The 23617-nt window shown below is 49.7% G+C and overlaps 1 protein-coding gene across 28 annotated transcripts in view; it reads left to right on the top strand.

Moving 5' to 3' along the window:
- The first annotated feature begins 1959 nt into the window (after positions 1-1959).
- The window catches only part of TRIM9 (tripartite motif containing 9), a 68374-nt gene continuing 46716 nt past the window's right edge, over positions 1960-23617 (top strand). For 27 of the 28 annotated variants that reach the window (XM_058806536.1, XM_058806543.1, XM_058806544.1 and 24 more), the window contains exon 1: positions 1960-2775. In XM_058806536.1, the coding sequence (XP_058662519.1) occupies positions 1960-2775 (816 nt within the window). The remainder of the gene's footprint in view (positions 2776-23617) is intronic. The other variant, XM_058806555.1, reaches the window with a different exon arrangement.

Here is a 23617-nt window from a genome sequence, read left to right on the forward strand (position 1 = left end):
CTCAGGGCAGGGACAAGTGTGACAGGGGCTGTGTGACAGCTGTAAATAAAGCACAGCCAGAGTGCGAGCAGACTCAAGCTGCAGTGCCAAGCAGAAATCAGCTCCATGTTCATGACCAAGGGCTGCTTCCAAAGGCACTGGCTGTGCTCCTCTCTCTGCCCATTTCCATGAGCAGCAGCATCACTCCAGCAGGAATGGCAATCCCAGACCTGCCAGGGTGAAAAATGGCCACAGGAAACAAGAGGCAAACGAGGAATGATGGTTTTATTTCAGCAAAAGGGCAGCTCGAGGAGGGAGAGCAGGGGAAAAAAATGAGCAGCTCTGAGCAGAGACACCATCAGGGAGCAAATGAGGAATGTTCAGCAGAGTCCAGGGGAAGCCACGGCCAATACAGAGCCTGAGGAAACAGAAAGGGAAGAACAAAGCACACTGGAATGGAAAAAGGAAGCTCTCAGGAAATCCTTTTCTCCTTATCATTTGTCCTTCCTTGTCAGGCTGAGAAATGGTGGTGCCTTCCTTGGGCATCTGGGCTTTTGGGCTTCCCCCCTGCCTGAATATCAGTGCTGGGAATTGCAGCTGCTCCCTGAATGCCAGGACCTGCCTGGCCCCACGGCAGAGGGGAAGGAGCCTCTCAGTGGGTCCTGGCAAGCAGGGGACTCACAGCCCTGGGTGCCAACCTGGCCTGGAACACTGCCAGGGATCCAGGGGCAGCCACAGCTGCTCTGGCAATTCCAGCCCAGCCAGTAATTCCCAATTCCCAATCTCCCATCCATCCCTGCCCTCTGGCACTGGGAGCCATTCCCTGGCTCCTGTCCCTCCATCCCTTGTCCCCAGTCCCTCTGCAGCTCTCCTGGAGCCCCTTCAGGCCCTGCCAGGGGCTCTGAGCTCTCCCTGGAGCCTTCTCCTCTCCAGGGAACATTCCCAGTTCTCCCAACCTGGCTCCAGCCCTTGGAGCATCTCCATGGGCTCCTCTGGACTCACTTCAGCAGCTCCAGCTCCTTCTGATGTTGGGTCCCAGAGCTGGACAAAACCCAAAGCCATCACAGGGGGCACAGAGCATCTGCACCAACGGGCAGCCCCAGATTTGAGCACAGAGAGAGGGAAATAGGAGATAACACAGCGGCATCCCGAGCAATCCCATTTTTCCATTGGCTGAGCAGGACCCGCTGTGCCGCTCTGTTGCCAGGAGGGCTTAAGACCTCAGCCGACCTTGGCAGCGAGCAGGGCTGAGAGGCAAAGCCGCGGGAGCCCCTCGGCGCCGCTGTCCCCGCTCTCCAGTGGCGGAGCGCGTCCCCACGGGGGCGTCCCAGCCTCAGCGACCGCGTCCCGCTGCCCACGCCGGGATCACCGCAGGGCACCGGGCACCGCTCCGCTGCCATCCACGGAGAGCCGCGGCACCGCCAGCACCACACGCGTGCGGTCACGCCAGTCACTACAATTACTCCCTCACGACCGCATCCGTCAGCGGGTCCCTTGCACTGCCTAAGTCACCTCGTGAGGGCAGAGGGGAAAGCGCAGGAGCGCTCCTGGATCCCGGGGAGGGGATGCTGCGGGCACCGCGGGGCTGTGGTGTCGGTTCCCGGGAGCCGGGGAAGGGAAAATGAGCGAGAAGATGAGAGGGAAGAGCAGCGGGAAGAGCGGCGGCATGCCCGGGACCGCCGCTCGCCCTCGCGGACCCCGCAGCGGCGCCGCAGCCCCGAGCGCAGCCCCCGCAGCTGCGCCGCGGGGCGGGCCCGCGAGTTGACGGACGGGCGTATCAGCCAATCGCACCGCGCAGCGCACCCCCGCGCCGGCGGGCGGGCCAATGGGGGGGCGGGGGGGCGGGGCCCGGCGGCGCGCGCGGCGGCGGGCGGCGAGCGGGCGGCAGTCGGCGCCGAGGCGCGGTGCGGTGCGGGTCGCTCCTCGGGCTCCTGCCGCGGCCGCCGGAGCCGCGCCGCCGCCCTCCTCCTTCCCTCCCCTATGGAAGAGATGGAAGAGGAGCTGAAATGCCCGGTGTGCGGCTCCTTTTACCGGGAGCCCATCATCCTGCCCTGCTCGCACAACCTGTGCCAGGCGTGCGCCCGCAACATCCTGGTGCAGACGCCCGACTCGGAGTCTCCGCAGAGCCGTCGCGCCTCGGGCTCGGCCGTCTCCGACTATGACTACCTGGACCTGGACAAGATGAGCCTGTACAGCGAGGCGGACAGCGGCTACGGCTCGTACGGGGGCTTCGCCAGCGCTCCCACCACACCGTGCCAGAAGTCCCCGAACGGGGTCCGCGTGTTCCCGCCGGCCGCGCCGCCTCCTCCCGCCGCGCTGGCGCCGCCGCCGCCGCCGCGCAACGCGTGCCTGACGTGCCCGCAGTGCCACCGCAGCCTGGTGCTGGACGAGCGCGGGCTGCGGGGCTTCCCCCGCAACCGCCTGCTCGAGGGCGTCATCGACCGCTACCAGCAGGGCAGGGCGGCGGCCCTGCGCTGCCAGCTCTGCGAGAAGGCGCCCAAGGAGGCGGCCGTGATGTGCGAGCAGTGCGACGTGTTCTACTGCGACCCGTGCCGCCTGCGGTGCCACCCGCCGCGGGGACCGCTGGCCAAGCACCGCCTGGTGCCGCCGGCCCAGGGCCGCGTCAGCCGCCGGCTCAGCCCCCGCAAGATCTCCACCTGCACCGACCACGAGCTGGAGAACCACAGCATGTACTGCGTGCAGTGCAAGAGCCCCGTGTGCTACCAGTGCCTGGAGGAGGGCAAGCACTCCAGCCACGAGGTCAAGGCGCTGGGGGCCATGTGGAAGCTGCACAAGGTGAGCCCCGGCTTGTGCCAGCAGCCCCAGCAGAGCCGCCTTGCGCCCACAGGTTCCATCTTCTCCGGCTGGCAGTGTGGGAGCATCTCCAGCCTCGGTCATCCTCATCCCTGGCCATCCCATCCTTGGTCATCGCATCCTCTCCTGTCCCATACTCGGCCATCCCATCCTCAGCCCATCCCATCCCCGGCCATCCTCATCCCCGGCCATCCTCATCCTCGGCCATTCCCATCCCCAGCTGTCCCATCCTCTCCCGTCCCATCCTCGGCCATCCTCATCCTCAGCCATTCCTCATCCTCAGCCATCCTCATCCTCTCCCGTCCCGTGTTGTCCCCTCGGCGTGGGGACCTTGGCATCGTGCAGATGATGCTCCCTGATGTGGGTCCCCAAAGGAGCTGGCAGGGTCCACGGGGGTTGCTCGGGGACATCCGCGCCGCAGGGCTGGGAAAGCAACAGGAGCGATGGTTTGGGGAGGAGGAGGAGGAGGGAGGCGTGAATGCACGGTGGGAGCCGCGGGGAGCCACCTCCTGCCGCACTCGGAGTCACCGGGAGGAGGAGGCAGCGGGCAGCCGGGAGCTGTCCATGAATACTGATCAGCTGCACTCGCTCCCCACGCGTCCGTGCTGGAGCTTGAGGCAGGGATGTGGCCATCATCATCATCTTCAACTCCTCCATCCTCTGCCTCCTCGCAGCAGGGGCCGAGGGAACTGGGGCAGAAGTGAGCGGGACACGGGCGGACAGGGATGGGCATCATTCCCTGCATGAACATCGCCCAATAATTGGCCCCGCTCCAGCAGATGGGAGCAGGTGGGGGAGACCTGTGACAAGGGGTTGGGGAGGGTGTGACCTCCCGGTGGGAGGGACCGGGCTGGGATTGCTTTCCAGGAATAATTCGGGATGCTCTGGCTGGATGCAGATCTCTGGGATGGAGCTCTGCACCCCAGTTGGGTCAGTGGGTGCATGCAGGGACAGGCTGTCACTGTCACAGTGCCCCAAAAAGGGGGTAAGCACGTTATGCTGTGGGGAGAAGGTTTGGTGGCGCTTTGGAAGGGTTTGATGGTGCTTTCCCGACCACCTTGTGCTGCGAGGAGAAGGTTTGGTGGTGCTTTGGAAGGGTTTGATGGTGCTTTCCCGACCACCCTGTGCTGCAAGGAGAAGGTTTGGTGGTGCTTTGGAAGGGGCTTTTCCTGACCCCTTTGCTGGGAGCAAACAGGAGCAGCTCCTCTCTAGGTTTTCAGAGCTCTTGTGGAGGTGTGCCAGACCAGAGCAGTTTGGTGCCCTTGTCCCCATCCATGGGGTGCAATCCCTGATCCCAGAGTGCTGGCACTGGTGTGGGATGACCCTGGGTGTTTCCTGACCCAGGGTCAGGGTGGCACAGGTGACAGGGGAGCTGCTGGCAGGAGGCAGAGGATGGAGCCAGGATCCTGTGGAGTGGTGCAGAGGGATGAGAAGCAACAGGCAGAGTTTGGAACACAGGAAATTCCACCTGGAGAGCTTTACTCTCATTGGAAAGGGCTTGGATCAGCCTGGTCTGCCCTGGTGGGAGGTGTCTGCCCATGGCAGAGAGGTTGGAATGAAATGAGCTTTAGCTTTTCCTTCCAAATCCCTTTTCCCAGGGGAGAGCTTTAGCCAAGTGCTGTTTCATTGATGTAGCTGACAGATGAGGATAATGTAACATTATTTCAAATGATGATCTTGGACAGTGGAGCCTCATCGGTCTTGAGAGAGCTGTGGTTCTGCAGGGGTTCACTGGTATTACCTGGTGCTAGTTTGCTTTTTTGGGGAGGGGAGGAGTCTATGGAATTAAATGGGTGTTAAGGAGCAATTGAAGGAGTGATTTCAGGGCTAGAACTCAGATTGTTACTTGAGATGCCATCTAACAAAGTCAGGGGGCAAGCTTATTTACCTTAATTTTTGTTGCGCACACACACACAAAAAAAAAGAAAAAAAAAAAAAGCCACCAAAAAACCAAAACAACCAACCAACCAAGGGAAAAAACAAAACAAACAAACAAAAACCCCAGAACCAATACCCACGATTTCCAAGTTTGATCCTGGTTGGGACTGGGCATTAGGAACCAAAGCACCTGTGGGCTGGAGTGGTGATCCTCTTGCAGAAGTGTCTGGTGGTGTCATTTTTTGAGAGCACAGTCCCTTGGCAGTGGGACAGATTTGCTGAAGGGGTGACTGTCTCTTTTTGCCTGATCTTTTCTCTGTGATGAGCAGTGTAATGATACCTGCAGCTCACAGGAGGGAATTATGGAATGGTTTGGGTTGGAAGGGACCTTTAATCCCATCCTGTTCCATCCCCTGCCATTCACAGGGACACTTGCACTATGCCAGTTTGCTCCAAGCCCTGTCCAGCCTGGCCTTGGACACTTCCAGGGATCCAGGGGCAGCCACAGCTTCTCTGGGCACCCTGTGCCAACCTCTCACCACCCTTCCAAACAATAATTCTTTCCCAATATCCCACCTAAACCAACTCTCTTTTAATTAACACCCATCAGGCAGCTCCTGAATTCTCTTGCGCCATTCCAGCACCTCTTGGTGTGAATGTTCTTTGGGATGCTCTTCCCTTGTGGCCCAGGGGGGCTGGGATTGTCCCCGGAGCCTGGCTAAGCTGTGGTTCCTGAAGGCAGCTCTGTTCATGCCCCAGTAGGTGATTGCCAGAGCCAGGGCGATCAATCCCTGCTAATTGCACCGTGCTCCCCTTGGAACCAAATCCAAAGGGTTTTTCACAGCCCTCTCTGGGAGCTGCCCCAATTTCCCCTCTCCTTCCTGAAGGTTCTCTGGGATGATCATTGGAAATAATCTCTGCTGAGACACAATCAGTTGTCATTCAGGGAGCTGGGCTTTCTAAGCTGGACACAGATTGTGGCAAATCCTCTCTGCCCCCGTCTTCCTCTCACTTGTTGGGAGCAGGGTGAATATTCAGAGAAGCACAGAGGGAAATGGGTTTTTAATCTGAATTGTCCCAGTTTTGCACAGATATTGCAGCTGTCTGGGTTTTTATCCTGACGAGCTGGAATGCTGCTTGGCATGCCAGGAGCAGGAGCACAAGATGGAGCTGAATCATTTATTCCTCACACATCTGAGTCCCTCTTCTGCTGGAAATGTGTGCAGAGTGCAGGCTCAGCAGCTGGATGGTGTTTTCATGGATGGATGGATGGGTGCATGGATGGATGCTTGTGTACAAATACAAACAGGCTGGGAGGGATCTCACTGATGCCTTGTGCAGGCTGCCCCAGAGCAGAGGCTGGATGGAGCTCCAGAATAAAGCAGGGATTCATTCAAAGCATCTCCTCCATGGATCCACCTTGGGCAGCACCAGAGCCCAGCCAGGGCTGCACCCAAGATCAACCAAAATGGCCCCAAAATGCACGGCCGGGCACGGGCTCTGTCCCTGGGATCAGTTCTGCTCCATTTGCACCTTGCAGTTCATTGTCCCATTCCAGCTTTAGCCCAGGCAGTCCCTCATTGTCACAGGTGTCATCTCATTGTCACAGGTGTCACCTCACTGTCACAGGTGACACCTCATTGGCACAGGTGTCACCTCATTGGCACAGGTGTCATCTGGGCTCAGCCCCTCCTGCCCCAGCACAGGTGCAATGAGGGATGTAGGTGATTCCTATTAAGAGCCAAAAATCCCACACTGGGACTTAATCCTGGCTGGCTTGGACGTCTGGGGAGAATCAGGGATGGGAAGCACTGCATGGGTCCCTCAGTTTGTGCCCAGGGGTCACCAGAGCCAGGACAGGGATGAGCAGAGAGGATTTTTCCTGTTTTCACTTGCCAGGGCTCTGTGTTGGCTGCCAGAGGAGCTTTGGAGGGGAGATTTGGACACTGAGAATGTGCTGCTCTGGTGTCCATGGCAATTCCTGCTCCCACAGCACTTGGGGAAGTATCCAGGGAGTTGCTGTATGACCAAGATCTGTTTGCACTTGCAAAGTAAAATATTTGCTGTTTAAAGAGAAGCAAGGAGAATCCTTAATGCTTCCCAAGCCTTTGTGTGATGGCCTGAATCCCACCACCCTTTTTCCATCTGCAGCAGCAGGATCCATCCTCCAAATGCCCTCCCCACCTCCTCCATCCCTCTCTGGCCAAATCCAGAGGGTGCCAAACGGCCTGAGAGGCTTTGAAGTCAGAAAAAGCCAAGAAATGTCAGGATCTGGAGCAGAAATGTGATGAGGAGAGGCTGAGGGAGCTGGGCAGGGGCTCACCTGGAGCAAAGGAGGCTCAGGGGACCCTTGTGGCTCTGCACAAGGAGGGGACAGCCGGGGGGGGTCGGGCTCTGCTCCAGGGAACGGGGACAGGACAACAGAAACTGTCACAGACACATTTTCTGAAAAATCCTTTCATTAGGATCTTTTCTCCTGAGAAGCTTGGAAGCTTCAGCTTCTCCATGTTTTGCTGCTTTGAAATGTGATTTGAAGAATTGTTTACCCAGTATGTGAATTGTTTTTACTTGATGACCAATGACAGCCACCTGTGTCGAGGCTGTGAGCAGCCACAAGATTTTATTATTCATTCTTTTTTTTTTGCTAGCCTTCTGATGAAATCCTTTCTCTATTCTTTAATATAGTTTTAATAAATAATTTTATCATTTTCTTTTGATATATATCATAAAATAACAAATCAGCCTTCTGAAACATGGAGTCAAGATTCTCATCTCTTCCTATGTTGAAGTTGCCTGCAAATTCCACAGGAAACCATCTCAGGCTGCTCCAGGTCAGGTTCAGGTTGGATATTTGGGAACATTTCCTCATGGAAAGGGTGGTTAGGCACTGGATAAAGCATCCCAAGGCAGTGCTGGAGTCCCCATCCCTGGAGGGATTTAAAAGCTGTGTGGGTGTGACACTTGGGGACATGGGGATTTAAATGACTTAAAAGCCTTTTCCAGCCTGAATGATGCTGTGATTTCCACCAGCCTGTGCCTGCCCAGCATCCAGAGGTGGTGCTGCTGATCCTGTTCATTTATTTGGATAAAAGTTTTCTGTCAGGTGGCTCTTTGCTTTGCACTCCCTGCAGTTGATGGAGTAAGGAGCAGCCCCAAACCCCCTGTAAATCAAAGGTGGTGTGGTACAGCAAGTTCTCCAGGGGTTTGTGGAGCCCAGGGGTCAGGGGGTGACCTCTGGGTTATCTGCAGATGGAAATGGGCCCAGGGTCATCTCAGAGTGAGTGGAAATCACTGCAGATTTTATTCCATTCCAGTGGGAAGGTTAGATTAGAGATGAGGAACAAATTCGTCCCCTGGCACAGGGTGCCCAGAGCAGCTGTGGCTGCCCCTGGATTCCTGGAGGTGCCCAAGGCCAGGCTGGAGCTCCCTGGGACAGTGGGAGGTGTCCCTGCCATGGCAGGGGTGGAATGAGTTGAGCTTTGAGTTTCCTTCCGACCCAAACCTCTCCATGGTTCTGTGTCCAAAAATACACAGATCTGACAGAGCAGAGCTCTGTTCCACCATCTGCCTCAGGCTCTCCACAGGCTCCACAAGCAGACTGAGCTCTGGTGGGGTCCTTCTTCATCTGTAAATATCAAACCCTTTCCTTTCTCTCCCCTATCTTCTCTTCTCTTGGCCAATTTCAAGGAAATTTCTGCAGTATCCATACCCAGAAATTCCCCTGTTAAGGTTTTTATTGACTCAGAGGTGGTGTTTTAAAAACGTTTATTCTGTTTTCAGTCTCATGTGAAGGATGAGGCAATCCAGATGTTATAATTGACACCATTATAATTAGAAGCTATTTTCTAATTACAATGCATTAAAAGTGGTTTTTAGCTTACATTACTTGAGAATTAAAATATATGAGAAAACTTTTACCAGAAAGTAGCTAAACAAGAACAAGTTTGTATACACTTACTATGTGAGCCTCCTATCAAGCTTTAAGAATTCTCTACAGATTCATTTCCCACAACCATATCCCTAGCCTGGAAAAACAGGAGAATGAGGAAGAGCAAACACTGTGCCTGGTGTTAAATAAATTACTTGAGAGTGTGGAAAGGCTTTGCTGTTCATTAGGCAGGTTTCACAGGATGCTTTCCAGGAGCTGACATTGCTACAGGGTGGATCTTTGTTGGGAAAATGTTCTCAGGAGGCTTTGGGGCTGCTCTGCATTGCTGATTCCTGTTCCTCTAAGTAATCCAGCACCCAGAAGTTTTGGCTTTTAAGGGGAAAACTTTGCTTGGTGTCACAGAACCCCAAAATGGGTTGGGTTGGAAGGGACTTTCAGGATCATCTCATCTCAAACTCTGCCATGGCAGGGACGCCTTCCACTGTCCCAGGCTGCTCCAAGCCCTGTCCAGCCTGGCCTTGGACAGAATTCCTTCCCAATATCCCATCTAAATCTTTCCTGTTTTTTCTTCTTGCCACCACCCTTTCCCCTATGACCACAAATTCCTTTTTGGAGTCCTGCTGTGCACTTTCTAGCAATCCAGCACATAGCACTGGGAGATATTTCCCTTCCCTGGACTTGGAAGGAACTTCCAGCAGCCTTTGATTAACTCATGTAACTCACACAAATTCATTTAGTTCAGAGTGCCTTCAAATTGCATTGCTCTTCCCAGCTGTATGAAAGAGTAATTAAAGAAAAATGTGCCTGAAACATAACAACTCTCAAAGCTGCTCTTTTGTCAGCCTTGGTCTTTGTTTTGTTTGTTCTTGGGACGAGGCATTTTACACTGGTAAATTGGCTTATAAATAAGCCAGCTCCTTCCCTGTTCATTCAGCTCATCCTGCAGGGATGAATTGGATAAATTTCTATTTAGAGCAGGCCCATGAGGCACAGAGAGCTGGGGGGATAAATCTCTGGTGACCCTGGCTCAGGTAAAGTCCTGGAAGAGATGGAATTACTGTGAGGAGTAAAACTCTGAGGGTGAGTTTCTCAAATCCAGTTGTAGCTGGGAAGAGCAGGGATGGTTTGGGGTCTGGGATCATAAATGGGAAATGTATAAAACTCTTCAACAGGGAGACAAATAAATAGAAATGAAGCCCAGCTCTCACCCATTCCAGTGGCAGCTCCCTGATTAATGCAGGAAGGAGAGCAGAGCTGAGAGCAGCAGGGCAGAGAATTCACCTTGCCTCTGTTGGAAGGAAAATTTTGTTTGCAGCCTGAACCAGCTCATATTTTGCCTTCAGAATTGGATTCAGCTTTGGGGGCAGCCTGACCTGGAGCTGGCTGGAAAAGCTCAGCAGAGGCTCTGATCAGGGCAGAATTTCTGGGTGGAAAGAACAAGACAGAAGTTGAGTTTGCAATTTTCTTGAGCAGCAGAGGGGTGACTGTGAGGGTGATGCCAGCCTCAAACACCATATGCACAGCATGGATTGAGGTTAGGGCCATGTTTTTGTATTTAATTAGCCATTAAATTCCCCGTGTCACAGAAATAGAGGGCTGTTAATAGGAGCCTGCTCAGTTCTGTAGCAGCAGAAATTGCCCTGGGAGGGATCTGGCAGTTGAGGGATTTCCCATCAGTGTTAATTACCCTTTGCCCTTTACTACCCTTATAGGAATTGATGGGTTTAGGATAAAAAAAGCTGGAATTGGATGTGAATAAGGCATGCATGGATGCTGCCTGGAGGCTGAGAGTGGAGCCACAGTTGCCATTCCCAAGGGGAGTGGGCTGGATCTGCAGCTGGGGTGGATGAAGGGAGCTCAGATCCATGGAAGCAGCTGCAGCAGCCACTGGCGTGGAAGATCACATTTGTGACTTCCAATGCCTCCTGAAAATCCCAGGAGATCTGTGGAGATGCCAGCCTGGCTGCCCACACTGGGGCTGCTGCTTCCTGCTTGGTGTAAAGCCAAAATACGTGGGAAATATCAGTTAAATTATTTGCACCACCCCCAAAAATGTGAAATATCTTTCAACCAGTGATCCTTTTTATTTCTTTTTGGTCTCCAAATGTACAAATTTAATTTGTATTAAATTCTGTCATTTTTCCCTTGCTCCTGGCCTCTCTGGATTTGCACGGTCAGTTCAGTTCCCTTCTTGTTGCAGTTCCCTGTGGCAGGATTGGGGTTTTTGTGTGTGAATTAATGATGGGTTATGGCCTTGCCTTCAGCTCAGTGCTGCATCCATGGCATCACTCCTGACAGCCTGTGCTGTGGAGCTGCTTTCCACCTGCAGCTCTTGGGGTTTTCTCTGGTGAAATCCCTCTGTTTTCCCAGATAATCAGTGTCAAGATGTATTAATTCACTGCTTCTGTTAACTCCACCATTTTCCTTCTCCCTCCTTCCTTTCCATGAGAGTATTTCAGGCCAGGCTGGACAGGGCTTGGAGCAGCCTGGGACAGTGGAAGGTGTCCTTGCCCATGGCGGGAGGTGGAACAAGATGGGATTTAAGGTCCCTTCCAACACAAACAATCCTGGATTCTGTGATTCCCAGGGTCTCTGCTGTGCCTGTGGGATTCCTGCTTGGGCAGGACCTTTCTGCCTGCAGTGGCAAACTCAGAGGTCTGAATGTGATCCTCCTTTCAAAACACATTTCTGTGACTCTGTGCCTTGGTCTCTCTGGCAGACTCAGAGGTCTGAATGGGATCCCCCTTTCAGAGCAGAATTCTGTGATTCTGTGCTTTGCTTTCTCTGTCAGGGGATGTAAAGCTGGCAGAAGGGGGGGTTGTGTCAAGCTTTGAAATGGATTTTTCCTAACAAGGCACATTTATTGATTTCCAGACACAGACTGCTTTGGGGGCAGAGTTCCCTCCCTTCCCTCTGTTCTTGCCCTGTTTCACCCACATCACCCAGGGATCCAGGCTGGAGCAGGGGTGGACTGGCAGGGAATTGGGGCAGCATTTCCCTGAGGATGCTGGAAAAAGGGAAGGGCTGGGCTGGAGATCTCCCTGGCAAGGATTTGCTTCATCCTGCTGGGCAAATAATTGCACAAAGCCCCTGTGTGTCCTCTCCCAGGAAATGTGTGTTTAGCACCAGTGCCCTTCCTCCAATTATGGTGGGAATTCATAACAGAACACGTGGAGATGAAGTGGGAATTTCCAAACTTGTGAGAGCTGGGTGAAATCCCATCAAGGACACAACGGGAGCATCAGCCTCCCTCCCTCCCTGGGAAAGCAGTTCCAGCCTTGCTCAGACAAGGATTGAAGTCACAGAGATTTGAGGGCATGACTGAAATGCTTTCTCACGTTGGAACATTGGAGATGATAAATTGGGAGAGCCCTGGATGTGCAAGCAATGCTGGATTAACGAGGTGCTGCGTGAGGCTGGTGCTGTCCCTTGGCTCGGTGACAAGTGCCACCATTCCCTGGGTGGCACAGCACTCATTCTTTGGCAGGGTACAATGTTATCATAGGGATTTGTACTGAGTAAAAGAATTTACTCCTTTTCTAGAAAAGGAGGGACGGAGACATGGGGTTAGGAATTAACTTGGGGTAGAAATCAATTTGGGATTTACATGAGGTGTGCTGGTTTGACTTGTTTAGTCTCTGGCTTGCTCACATTGATGCCTTGTGCAGGCTGCCCTAGAGCAGAGGCTGGATGGAGCTCCAGAATAAAGCAGGGATTCATTCAAAGCATCTCCTCCATGGATCCACCTTGGGCAGCACCAGAGCCCAGCCAGGGCTGCACCCAAGATCAACCAAAATGGCCCCAAAATGCACGGCCGGGCACGGGCTCTGTCCCTGGGATCAGTTCTGCTCCATTTGCACCTTGCAGTTCATTGTCCCATTCCAGCTTTAGCCCCTGCAGTCCCACCCTGCTTGTTTTTCCCTCTCCAGCCCACGGGGTTTGTGCTCTGGGGCTGAGATTTGGGTCATTTGTCCTTGGTGCCCATCTGGAGCAGGAATTGTTTTGTCTCCCTGCTCTGTGCACAGAGCTCAGAACTGCACATCATCAGAACAATCCCCTGATATGGAGCCCAGACCCACACACTAAAGCAGCACAGAATGTGAAAAATATAAAAGCTGAACCCGAGACATCAGCACAGATGAAGTGTGCTGTGTGTTTAACTTTAGTCTGTGAGCTTGCTGTGCAGAAGGCAGAGGTGTAGAACAAGCTTCAACCTCCTCAGCAAACGCTCTGCAGCTCAGCCCTGCTGTGTGAGGGAGCAGTGACAGCACCTCTGATTGTCCCCACGTCCCTTCCCTGCTGCTCCTTTGTAGCTCAGCCAGCTCCCTCTTTCTTGTGCCATTTCTGTTCTTTGTGGGGCTGTTCCCTCAGAGGAGCAGCAGTGCTGTGTTACTGTCATTTTTTGAAAAACTTCTTCACTAGGATTTTTTCTCTTGGGAAGCTGAGAAGCTTTAGAGAAAAATGAAAACAAGATTTGGAGTTTTTTGTGTTTTGTTTTTTTGGGAATGTAGTTTGGACATTGTTTACCAACTGGTCATTGTTCCATGTGAATTGTTTTAACTTAATGACCAATCACAGTTCAGCTGTGTCAGGAGTCACGAGTTTCATTATCTTTGTAGCCTTCTGTCTGTATCCTTTCTCTATTCTTTAGTACAGATATAAATAATATAACATAACATAACATAATCCTTTTAAGAACATGAAGTCAGATTCATCTTTCCTTCCAATGACAGAAACCCCAGAAAACACCCCAATGGAGGCTCCTGTCACGCTGTCACACCAAACCCACACAGCCCAGGCGTGGCTTAGCCTGTGCTGCCTCCATCCTGCACCAACACCTCTCCCATCCTGACGTTCTGTTCCCAGGAAATGAGGACCTCAGAGGGCATTTGCTGAGGTCTGTGCTGCCAGCAGCCCACACCTTGGTGAATCAGAGAGCTTAGACACCGTTTCTCACCTCTGAGATGATTTCTCACCTCCCACAGAGCACAGCAGTTAAAATTCGTGAATATATGAATTTTTATTTTTTTCATTTATCTTGATTTGGAAAGCCAGGTCTTTGCTAAGCAAGGCAGGAGCCTCCCCTGTAATGGAGAATGTAAACCCCTTCCCTCTGAATTGCTATAAATGTTAAATTAAGGGGCTCTCAGGCAAAAATATGGGAGCAGGAATAACAGTTCTTTATTAGAGAAGAAAATAAAGGATAAAATAAACAATGCAGTACACTAAACCAACCCTGACAGAGTCAGAACCCAACCTGACACCCTGTGGGTCAGGGTGTTGGCAGCAGTCCCACTGGAATTGTGGCTCAGCCCTCCTGCAGGGTCAGGGCTGGTTCTGCTGGAGCAGGGATCCTGGAGAAGGGTGCAGTCTTCCTCTGGAGATCCAGGGGAAGAGGGAAATCCTCTGGGAAATCCAGTGGAGAAGCCGTGCTGGTGTTCCAGAATCTCCAGATTATATCCAGGCAGGAATGCTTGGTTGGTGTTCCAGAATCTCCAGATCATATCCAGGCAGGAATGCTTGGCTGGTGTTCCAGAATCTCCAGATCATATCCAGGCAGGAATGCTTGGTTGGTGTTCCAGAATCTCCAGATTATATCTGGGCAGGAATGCCTGGCTGGTGTTCCAGAATCTCCAGATTATATCCAGGCAGGAATGCTTGGCTGGTGTTCCAGAATCTCCAGATTATATCCAGGTAGGAATGCTTGGCTCCTCCCTCTGGGCTCACATCTCCCAATGGGATGCTGTAGTTCTTATCAGCCATGCAGTGACATTCAATAGCTGTTATCAGCAGGTGTCTCCCTAAGGGAGGAATGGGTTTGAAAGAGATAAGGAAAACTGCCCGCTGAACAGAAGACAACTGCCATAAAGATGGCAAATAGAATAAAATTCGCTTGACAATCCAGGACATATTTTTAAATAAAAATTAAATAATTTTTTTAAAATAAATAATTTTTTAAATAAAAAATAAATAATTTTTGCCCCCTGGCAGTGGATGCTGCACCTTCCCTCTGCCCTAAGGACAGATGGAGGGATGGAAGGTCAGGGAGGATGGACAGCCCTGATGGAGGGGCACGGAGGTCACATCTGCTGGGCTTGGTGCTGGGAGCCTTGCTGTGCCCCTGGAGCTGCGGCCAGATGATCCATCTGTGGCTTGGGCTCTGCACTGACCTCCTGCCATGGTGCCAGGCTGTCAGATGGACAAGGACAGGCCACAGGCAGCTTCAGGAGGATCTTGGCTCCATTCCTGCCTGGCAGGTGCTTTGCCCATGTCTCTGCCAAGCTGCCAGCTGAGCACTGCCTGTTGCAGGTTTCTGGCTCCTCTTGCCATGCTGTGCTGTTTGATGGTGGCTGGGTGGCCTGGGATGGGATTCCTGCATGAGCTGGAAGGGGTAGGAAGGGGCCAGAGGAGCAAAGGAGGCTCAGGGGGGACCTTGTGGCTCTGCACAGCTACTGACAGGAGGGGACAGGGACAGGAGGAGAGGGAACGGCCTCAGGCTGGGCCAGGGGAGGTTTAACTTGGATATTTGGGGAAATTTCTTCATGGAAAGGGTGGTCAGGTGTGAGAAACACTCACATCAGATATTGAAAGGAGCTGCCTGGAGAGGTTTGGAGTGCCCACCCCTGGAGGTGTCCCAGGAATTCCTGGAGGTGGCACTCAGAGCTCTAGGCTGGGGACAAGGTGGAGATCAGCTTGGACTCCATGGGCTAGGAAGTCTTCTCCAACCTCAGGGATTCTCTGGGATGTCTCATGATGGTGGGAAGCCTGAAGGAACTGCAAGGTGGAAAGGTGGAAGAAGGAAAGGGGAAAGGAAATGGGATCCCACCCCATTCTCCATCCCCACCCCGCAGGGCTCCAGCACCTGCAGAGGCTTCAGGGGCAGAGATTCTGCTCAGTTTGTTCCAAACTGGGCTGAACTGGGCTTGGGGCAACCTGCTCTGGTGGATGGTGGCCTCAGACATGAGCTCTGAGCTGGGGAACACCTCCTGCCATTGTGGGATGGTTCTGCAGCTGAGGGGGAAAACTGGGATTGCTTTTATGGTGTGGTGGTGTTTGCAGGAGTCCCAGGATGAGGCAAGAGATGAGAATCTTGACTCCATGTTTTAGAAGGCTGATTTATTATTTTATGATATATATTACATTAAAACTACACTAAAGAATAGAAGAAAGGATTTCATCAGAAGGTTAGAAGTGAAAGGAATGGAATGATAAAATAAAAAATCATTAAAAAATGATAAAATCTTGGGACTGACCAGAGTCTCAACACAACTGGACTGTGATTGGTCACCAAGTAGAAACAACTCACACGGACTAATCAAAGATGCACCTGTTGCATTCTACAGCAGCAGATAATCATTGTTTTTCTTTTCCTCTGAGGCTTCTCAGGAGAAAAAATCTTGTCCAAAAGATTTTTCATAAAATATGTCTGTAACATTATTGTTTTTCTTTTCCTCTGAGGCTTCTCAGCTTCTCAGGAGAAAAAAATCTTGTCCAAAAAAGTTTTAATAGAATATATCTGTAACTTTATGGAGCTGCTGCAGTTCCTGGGATGGTCTGGGGTCTGACAGAGGCAGCGACAGGAGGGTGGTGCTGCACAAGGTCATTAGTGGCAATTAACACAGATTGTCTCCCAGAGACCTTGTGCCCTCAGCATTTGGCACCTGGGTTCATCTCCTGCTGCATCCAAAGGAGAGGCAAGGAGGAATAATTGATGGCAGGGCTGTGTGTGGTGGGATAAAACCCTTCCTGCCATATGCCAGGTTTGGCTTCAGCCAGGCTGGAACTGGGGAATTCTCATGGATCACAGCAGGTCCCAGAGCTTTGGGTTTCACCAGCCTGACAGTGAGCCTGGCAGGGAGGGACAGACTTTGTGACAGGGCCTGTTGTGATGGTTTTAAACTAAAAAAGGATGGATTCAACTTAATTTAAGGACAAAATTATTTATTGTGAGGGTGGTGAGGCACTGGAGCAGAGCAGCTGTGGCTGCCCCTGGATCCCTGGCAGTGCCCAAGGCCAGGTTGGATGGGCTTGGAGCAATCTGGGATGGTGGGAAGTGTCCCTGCCATAGCAGGGTGGGATGGGATGAGCTTCAAAGCCCCTTCCAGCCCAAACCAGTCTGGGATTTATTCAGAGTTAACATCAGGTAGGTCATGGCTCAGTTCCCTCCCAGCGAATGTGTTACAAACAAGAAAGTAAGTCTAAGTTAAACCAGCCAGTGGGGTTTGTGTTTATGCAGCCCTTCCTGAAGGGGCCACATCCCAGCAGGTCTACTGATCCCAGGAAAAATATACTTTCTTTGTACATGCCCCAGAATACAGCTATTTTAAATAAAATATATTATTCTATTAAATTATTGTAATTAATTATATCTATTATTACTATATAAGTAATATTATATAATATATCATAATATAAATATATAATTATATTAAAATATATTATATGTTATATATTATATAATACATATATAATATTCATTATATGTTATGTGATAATTATAGAATAATCAATATTTCATAATATAGAATGTAACATAATTTAAATATATAATAATATTTAATATCATTAATATTTATAATATATTACACATTATATGTTGTATAATTATAAAATATTTTTGATATTGTATTAAAATTATTCTATAATAATTGTGTAATTATTATATTGTTTATGTTATATTTTTAATTTTTTAATTATTATATTTTTTAAATTTTAAATTAAATATAACAAAGCTTATGGAGCCAACACCATCACATGCTGCATGTGGAGTTTAGGGGGGCTGTGCTGGTTTAGCCTGATTCAAACTCCACTATAAATCATGACCTGTTCCTAAATGTGCTTCACAGGGATCCAGAGCAGGGTTTTAATCTCCATCTCTGGGAAAAGCTTTTAACCTTGGTAAAACATTGATGAAATCAGTAATTATTATTTTATTGCAGCCATTTGATTTAAGCAGATTGCGTGGTTTGGGGTCTCCAGGTTGATTTGCAGTTACAATTTGAAGGAGCCAGGAGATCTCTGAGTACAAATAATGTCACAAATGTCACAAATGGGTGTCCAGGGTGGGATTTAAGGCCTGATTCTGCCTCCTGCATTTCTCCTGGCTGTCAGGAATATCTGTGGTAACTTGCAGTGATTGATTCCTTCAGCATGAGGTTGGTGGAGTTGGACTCTGAGCATTTCTGTGGGGTTGGGAGGTAATTTATGTAACATTTTATGTAACAGCTTGCTGCCTTCACCGCTTTGCATGTGCACAAATCCATCAGCCGAGCTCTTCCTGGAGCAGAATATTTTAAAATCAGGTGGTCTTGGTGGCTGCACAGCCCTGCAGCAAAAAATAGGTGTTTATTCTGAGGCTGGGGTGATGTAGAGATGCTGATTTTGGATGCCTGTTCCCAGATATTATGATCTGCAGTTAAATAAATGAGACATTGCTGGCCCTTGAGGGGATATGGAGATAATCCAAGGCTGGGAGAGCTGGGAATGTTCTCCTGCAGAGGAGAAGGCTCCAGGGAGACCTCAGAGAGCCTAAAGGGGCTCCAGGAGAGCTGGAAAGGTATGGTATTTTCAGGGTCACCAGGGTGAAGGAGGAATTGAGAATCTGACTCCAATGTTCTCAGAAGGCTAATTTATTTTATTATAATATTACATTACATTTTATTACATATTATATTACATTTATATTATAGAATGCTATACTAAAGCTATACTAAAGAATAGAGAAAGGCTACATCAGAAGGCTTAATAACATACTAATATTACATTATTATATTATATTATATTATATTCTCATTTCATTATATTGTATTTTTGTTACATTATATTGTATTATATTTTTATTCCCTTGTATTATATTTTTTATTATATTATGCTATATTAAGCTATAGTAAAGAATAGAGAAAGGATACATCATAAGGCTTAATAAGATACTACTTAAAAACTCAGAGTCCCGACACAGCTGGACTGTGATTGGTCATTAGCTTAAAACAATTTACATGAAACCAATGAAACAATCACCTGTAGGATAAACAGTCTCCAGACCACATTCCAAAGCAGCAAAACACAGGAGAGAAAAATGAGATCTTGTTTTCCTTTTTCTCTGAGGCTTCTCAGCTTCCCAGGAGGAGAAATCCTGGTGAAGGGGTTTTTCCAGAAAATGTGACAGTGACAGAGAGGGACTGGGGACAAGGGACGGAGGGACAGGACACAGGGAATGGCTCCCAGTGCCGGAGGGAGGGATGGATGGGAGATTGGGAATTGGGAATTCCTGGCTGGGAGGGTGGGCAGGTCCTGGCAGAGGTGCCCAGAGAATCTGTGACTGTCCCTGGATATCCCTGGCAGTGCCCAATGTCTCTCTAGGGCACACAGGTCCCTCCTTGGTGGCTCTCCATGTTGGAATTGCCAGTGAGAGCTCAGAATTCATGGAGCTCTTGGCTCCTGGTGCTGCTCCCTGTGCAGGGAATGGTTTTGGTGCTGTGCACGGAGCCCCCGCCCTGGGCTTGAGAGAAGCATGGGCCTGGACAAGCTTTGCTTAATGAGCTGCTTCTCCTTTGTGTGTTCAAAACTGGTTCTAAGTTTAAATGGAAACATCCTTAAATAAAGCAAAGCCTCCAAGGGAAAGGAACAGGCCTTGGCACTTCTGTGACTCAGCCCTCACCTTGGAAAAGCCAAGGAAAAATGGAAAAAAGCCACTGGAAAAAGGCCAAATTTCACATTTTGGGGTTAAATTGAAACCCCTGGTTCTCTGTGACATTTGTGTGCAGACCCTTTGTCCCTGTGAGGGGCCAGCAGAGCCTCCTGGCAGTGCCAGCGCTCCCAGGCTGGAGGTGAAGGCACAAGGGCTGGGTGGGACAGACAGGACAAAGGGCACCCATGGGACAAATCCAGGCTTGTCCTGTGCCTCTGGAGTGTCACTCCAGCGGGTCATGGCAGGGACACTCAGGCTGACCACCTGGGAGCTAATTAAAATCAGGGCTAATGAGATCAGGCTCACTGGGCTAATCCTCCTGTGCAGTGGACATCCCACACAGGGGACAAGAGGAAACAGCTTCCAAATGCACCAGGAGAGGTTTGTGCTGGATAATAGGACAAGTTTTTACCCAAAAAGGGCTGTTCAGTCACAGCACAGCTGCCTGGGGCAGTGCTGGAGTCCCCATCCTTGGAGGGACCAAAATCCATGTGGATGTGGCACTTGGGGACATGGAGCAGTGGTGACTTAGGCATCCTCAGCACTGTGAAAAATGCCACTTTAAAAAAAAAAAAAGTTGGTTTTTTTTTCCACTTGTTTTTAAAATTTTAAAAGTTTAATAGTAATAAAATTGTTATAAAAATAGCAATATAATTAGAGTAATAATTTAGACAATTTGGATTAGGACAATATGAGACAACAGAAACAAAGAGTTACAGACAGTCCGGGTACCCTTTCTGGGCAAAATAAGCCTGAAAAAGGCCCCACATTAACAGAGGATTAACCCTTAAAAACAACAGCCTGTTGCATATTCATACAGCTCATCCATGATGCATAAATTCCATTCAAACACAGGGTTCTGGCTGGGCAGTGTCAGCTTCTTCCTCTGAATCCTGACAGCGCCTTTGAGGACGGAAGAAGTTCGTTTCTTCTGATAATGGAGCAGTAAATTCTCTTTCTCTGAAAGATTCAGGTGTCCTGTGGCTGCTATCTCACTGCCAGTCCTTTCTTTAGAAAAAAACCTATCTTACATAGCACAGTTTCTATTTTAACATTGTGTTATAACCTGAAACTGTATTTAACACACTACGTAAGAGAATTAACATAGCATCACTTTCTAAAACAACACATACAATATTCGTTTGAATATTTGCAAAAAGCCAATCATAAAATACACATTTTTCACAAGCACCATGTTGTGTTACACCTGTATCTGTGACTCCTTTCCTCCTTAGCCTGGTTTTTGGTTTTTTTTCTTGAAAGGGTTTTCCCCTAGAAAAACCCACCTCTATTACTGAGGTAAATGTGAATTTTCCCTCCACTCCCGTCCCCTGATATTTCCTGGGTTCTTCTCCATAAATGCTCATGAATGATTCAGTGAGCCCAGCACTGGCTTCCCTGGTGACACCAGGATGGATTTCTCTGCTCCAGTGGTTCAGATTGTGGGGATGGAACCCCCTCACTCCTCCTTCTCTGTAGAAACACTGACGAGTTATTCATTACTTCCTAATTAGCCAGACATCCCTTCTTATTAAAGATTAATTTTTTTTAAAGGCAGTCATTATCTCAGCTCTTCCAAGGGTTATTGATTTATTCTTCTTCCTTTTTTATTAATGGATCTACAACCTCCTCATAATCCATCCAGTGCAGTGGTTGCCCTGCCTCTCATCCTCCTTTCCCTACACCATTAATGTAGGAAACAGATTTGTAGAGAATTTTAAAAGTTTGATAGAAGGTTTATATATGTAAATTTTGAGATAAGAAATGGTAACTTAGAAATTATATGGAATAGGATAGTCATTGTTGAGAGAGAAATGGAATTAGAAATGTTTGAAAAGGTGGTTTTATAAATAAGATTAGATATTTTGGAGAAATAGAATTATGAAAGATGTATTGTAGTAGGACTTAGGAAAAGTAATTTTAGATAATTAAAACATTTACAACATAGTGTAGCTAATGCTGATAGGCCAATAAATGCTTATAGTGTATTATAAATAGGAAATAGATGGCTTCTGATAGTAATAGCATAAATTATAACATCTGTATTCTCTCACCCTTCGCATGAGACTGAAAAAAAGTTTTTAAACACCTCTCAGTTACTCCATCTGTGGGTCAGAACGGGGAATAATCCAACACATTCCCAGTCTCCTGCTGCCTTCAGTGCTTTTCTCACTCAGTGCCTCTCTCTGGGCTTTATTTTCCTTGGGAATCTCAGTGTGGGTTCCCAAGGGGCCACTTCCAAACATCTGCTGAGCTTGAGGGAGTGGGATTTCCAAAGAGAGCTTGGGTTTGTTTTCCTGCGGCCATTCCAGCCCCCCGCCAGAGGAGGAAAAGGTGAAATTCCTCCTGTGCTCCCTGTCTCAGGTGGGATTTCTGTTTATTCTCAGTCTGGGAATGAGTTGCTTTCCCATCTCTGTAAATCCATCTCTCTCCATGTTTTGGAGCCCCTGTAATCCAGGCTGCCTTTTTGGGTATCTGCAGCACCAAATCTGCAATCTGTTTGCTGTCACATTTTGGGATAAATTCCAAATTCAGCCCTTTCCAACCTGGGATGCTGGCATCCAGCTGCAGGGGCTCAGACCCAGTGCCAGGAGGAAGGAGTTAACAGAGAAGAAAAGCTGAATTACTGTGTTTTTCCTGTGATTTCCTGCATTTGAGGGGAGATCTGAGCTCCCTGGGTGTGTTTTCCTGGCAGCATCCACCCAGCCCAGCCGTGGTGAGTGGTGCATTCCCAGTGCTCCAGTATCCATGGTGATGGGAAGGATTTCTGAAGGGCTGCTCTGAAGGAAATGTGAAATCTGCTCCTTGGACCTTCCCTTCGGTGTCTTGCAGAGCAGGACTGTGTGGGGCCCAAGGGGACTGGGTGGGCCTGCTCAGCTTTGTCCCCTCTGAAACCACAGTGGGGACAAGGTGGGAGCAGCTCTGCTCAGGCAAAAATGTTCCTGGCAGGAAAAATCTTTTTTTTCCAGTCACAAAGCTTTGGTCATAAAAAACTTAACATTAGGAGGGATCTCAGAGCTAAAACTTCTGCCCAAAAGCAGCAGCAGTAACTGAAGGAGTTTTCCAGAGTGATGTGGGTTGGAAGGGACCTCAAATCCCATCCAGTGCCACCCCAGCCATGGCAGGGACACTTCCCACCATCCCAGGCTGCTCAAAAACCCCAATTTCCAACCTGGCCTTGGACACTTCCAGGGATCCAGGGGCAGCCACAGCTGCTCTGGGCACCCTGTGCCAGGGCTTCTCCATCCTCACAGGGCAGAATTCCTTCCCAATCTCCCATCCATCCCTGCCCTCTGGCAGTGGGAGCCATTCCCTGTGTCCTGCCAGCTCTGCTGCTGAGAGCTCCACATCTTTCAGGCTGCCTGGAATGTTCTAGAGGCTCCTGGCCGAAAGCTCTCTACTGCTGAGATCTCCACATCTTTCAGGCTGCCTGGAATCTTCCGGGTTGTATTTGTCCTGCTGAAAGCACAGATCCAAGGTGATGCTCTCCAGGGAGCATTTCCCATCCTGTTAGAAAGGGGAAGAAATGCAGCAGCAAGAGCAGGTGATTCATATTTTCCTCCTCCTCCCTGCTGCTGTGTGAATCCAGCAATGTGATTAAAAGTAGCATCAAATTAGTGATAATTAGCTGATGAGCAGAGCAGAGATGCTGCAGTGGCTGTGAGTCAGGTGGGCAGAGCTGCTGGTTCCTGGAGATGTGAGGGGGAGCACAGGGATGCTGCTGGGGATGCTCAGGTCCCTGAAATGTGTTTTGCTGCTGGCTCTGGGCATCCTGGTTACAGCAAGGGCTTGAATGAGAGATGTGGGATTTTAGGCAGCTCTTCAAAATGCAGTTTATCGCATCTAAGACATTACAGCAGCCCAGGGTTGTGGGTGACAGAGCTGTGCCCACAGCTGTCAGCTCCAGCTGCAGGCAGGCCTGGAGTCACCCATTCCTTATTCAGGCCCTTACTAATGGTGCCCCACGTTGGGCGCCACTGTAAGAGCCTAAATGAGGGATGTGGGACTCCAGGGGCTCTCCAAATGCAGTTTATTGTACCCAAGGTGTCACAGCAGCCCAGGGCCGTGGGTGACAGAGCTGTGCCCACAGCTGTCAGCTCCAGCTGCAGGAGCCCTGGACACCCTTAGTTTAGGTTACAATGCATTATAGACTTTTCCGTGCTGAGCATCTTCATACAGCAGAACCAATCTATACCTTAACTTTTACCTATAGCCCATCATAACTACTGTAATTACCATAACTACTGTAATCACCATATTCATGTCACTGTTCTCCAGTCACTAAAAGTTAGCACATTACAGTTTAAGCTAGAAGATATTTTTCAGGTTTTTTGCAGTAGAAAATTCTGAGACCTTTTTTCTACTAGCAA

The sequence above is a fragment of the Ammospiza caudacuta genome, chromosome 6 (assembly GCF_027887145.1).
Source record: "Ammospiza caudacuta isolate bAmmCau1 chromosome 6, bAmmCau1.pri, whole genome shotgun sequence".
NCBI lineage: Eukaryota > Metazoa > Chordata > Aves > Passeriformes > Passerellidae > Ammospiza > Ammospiza caudacuta.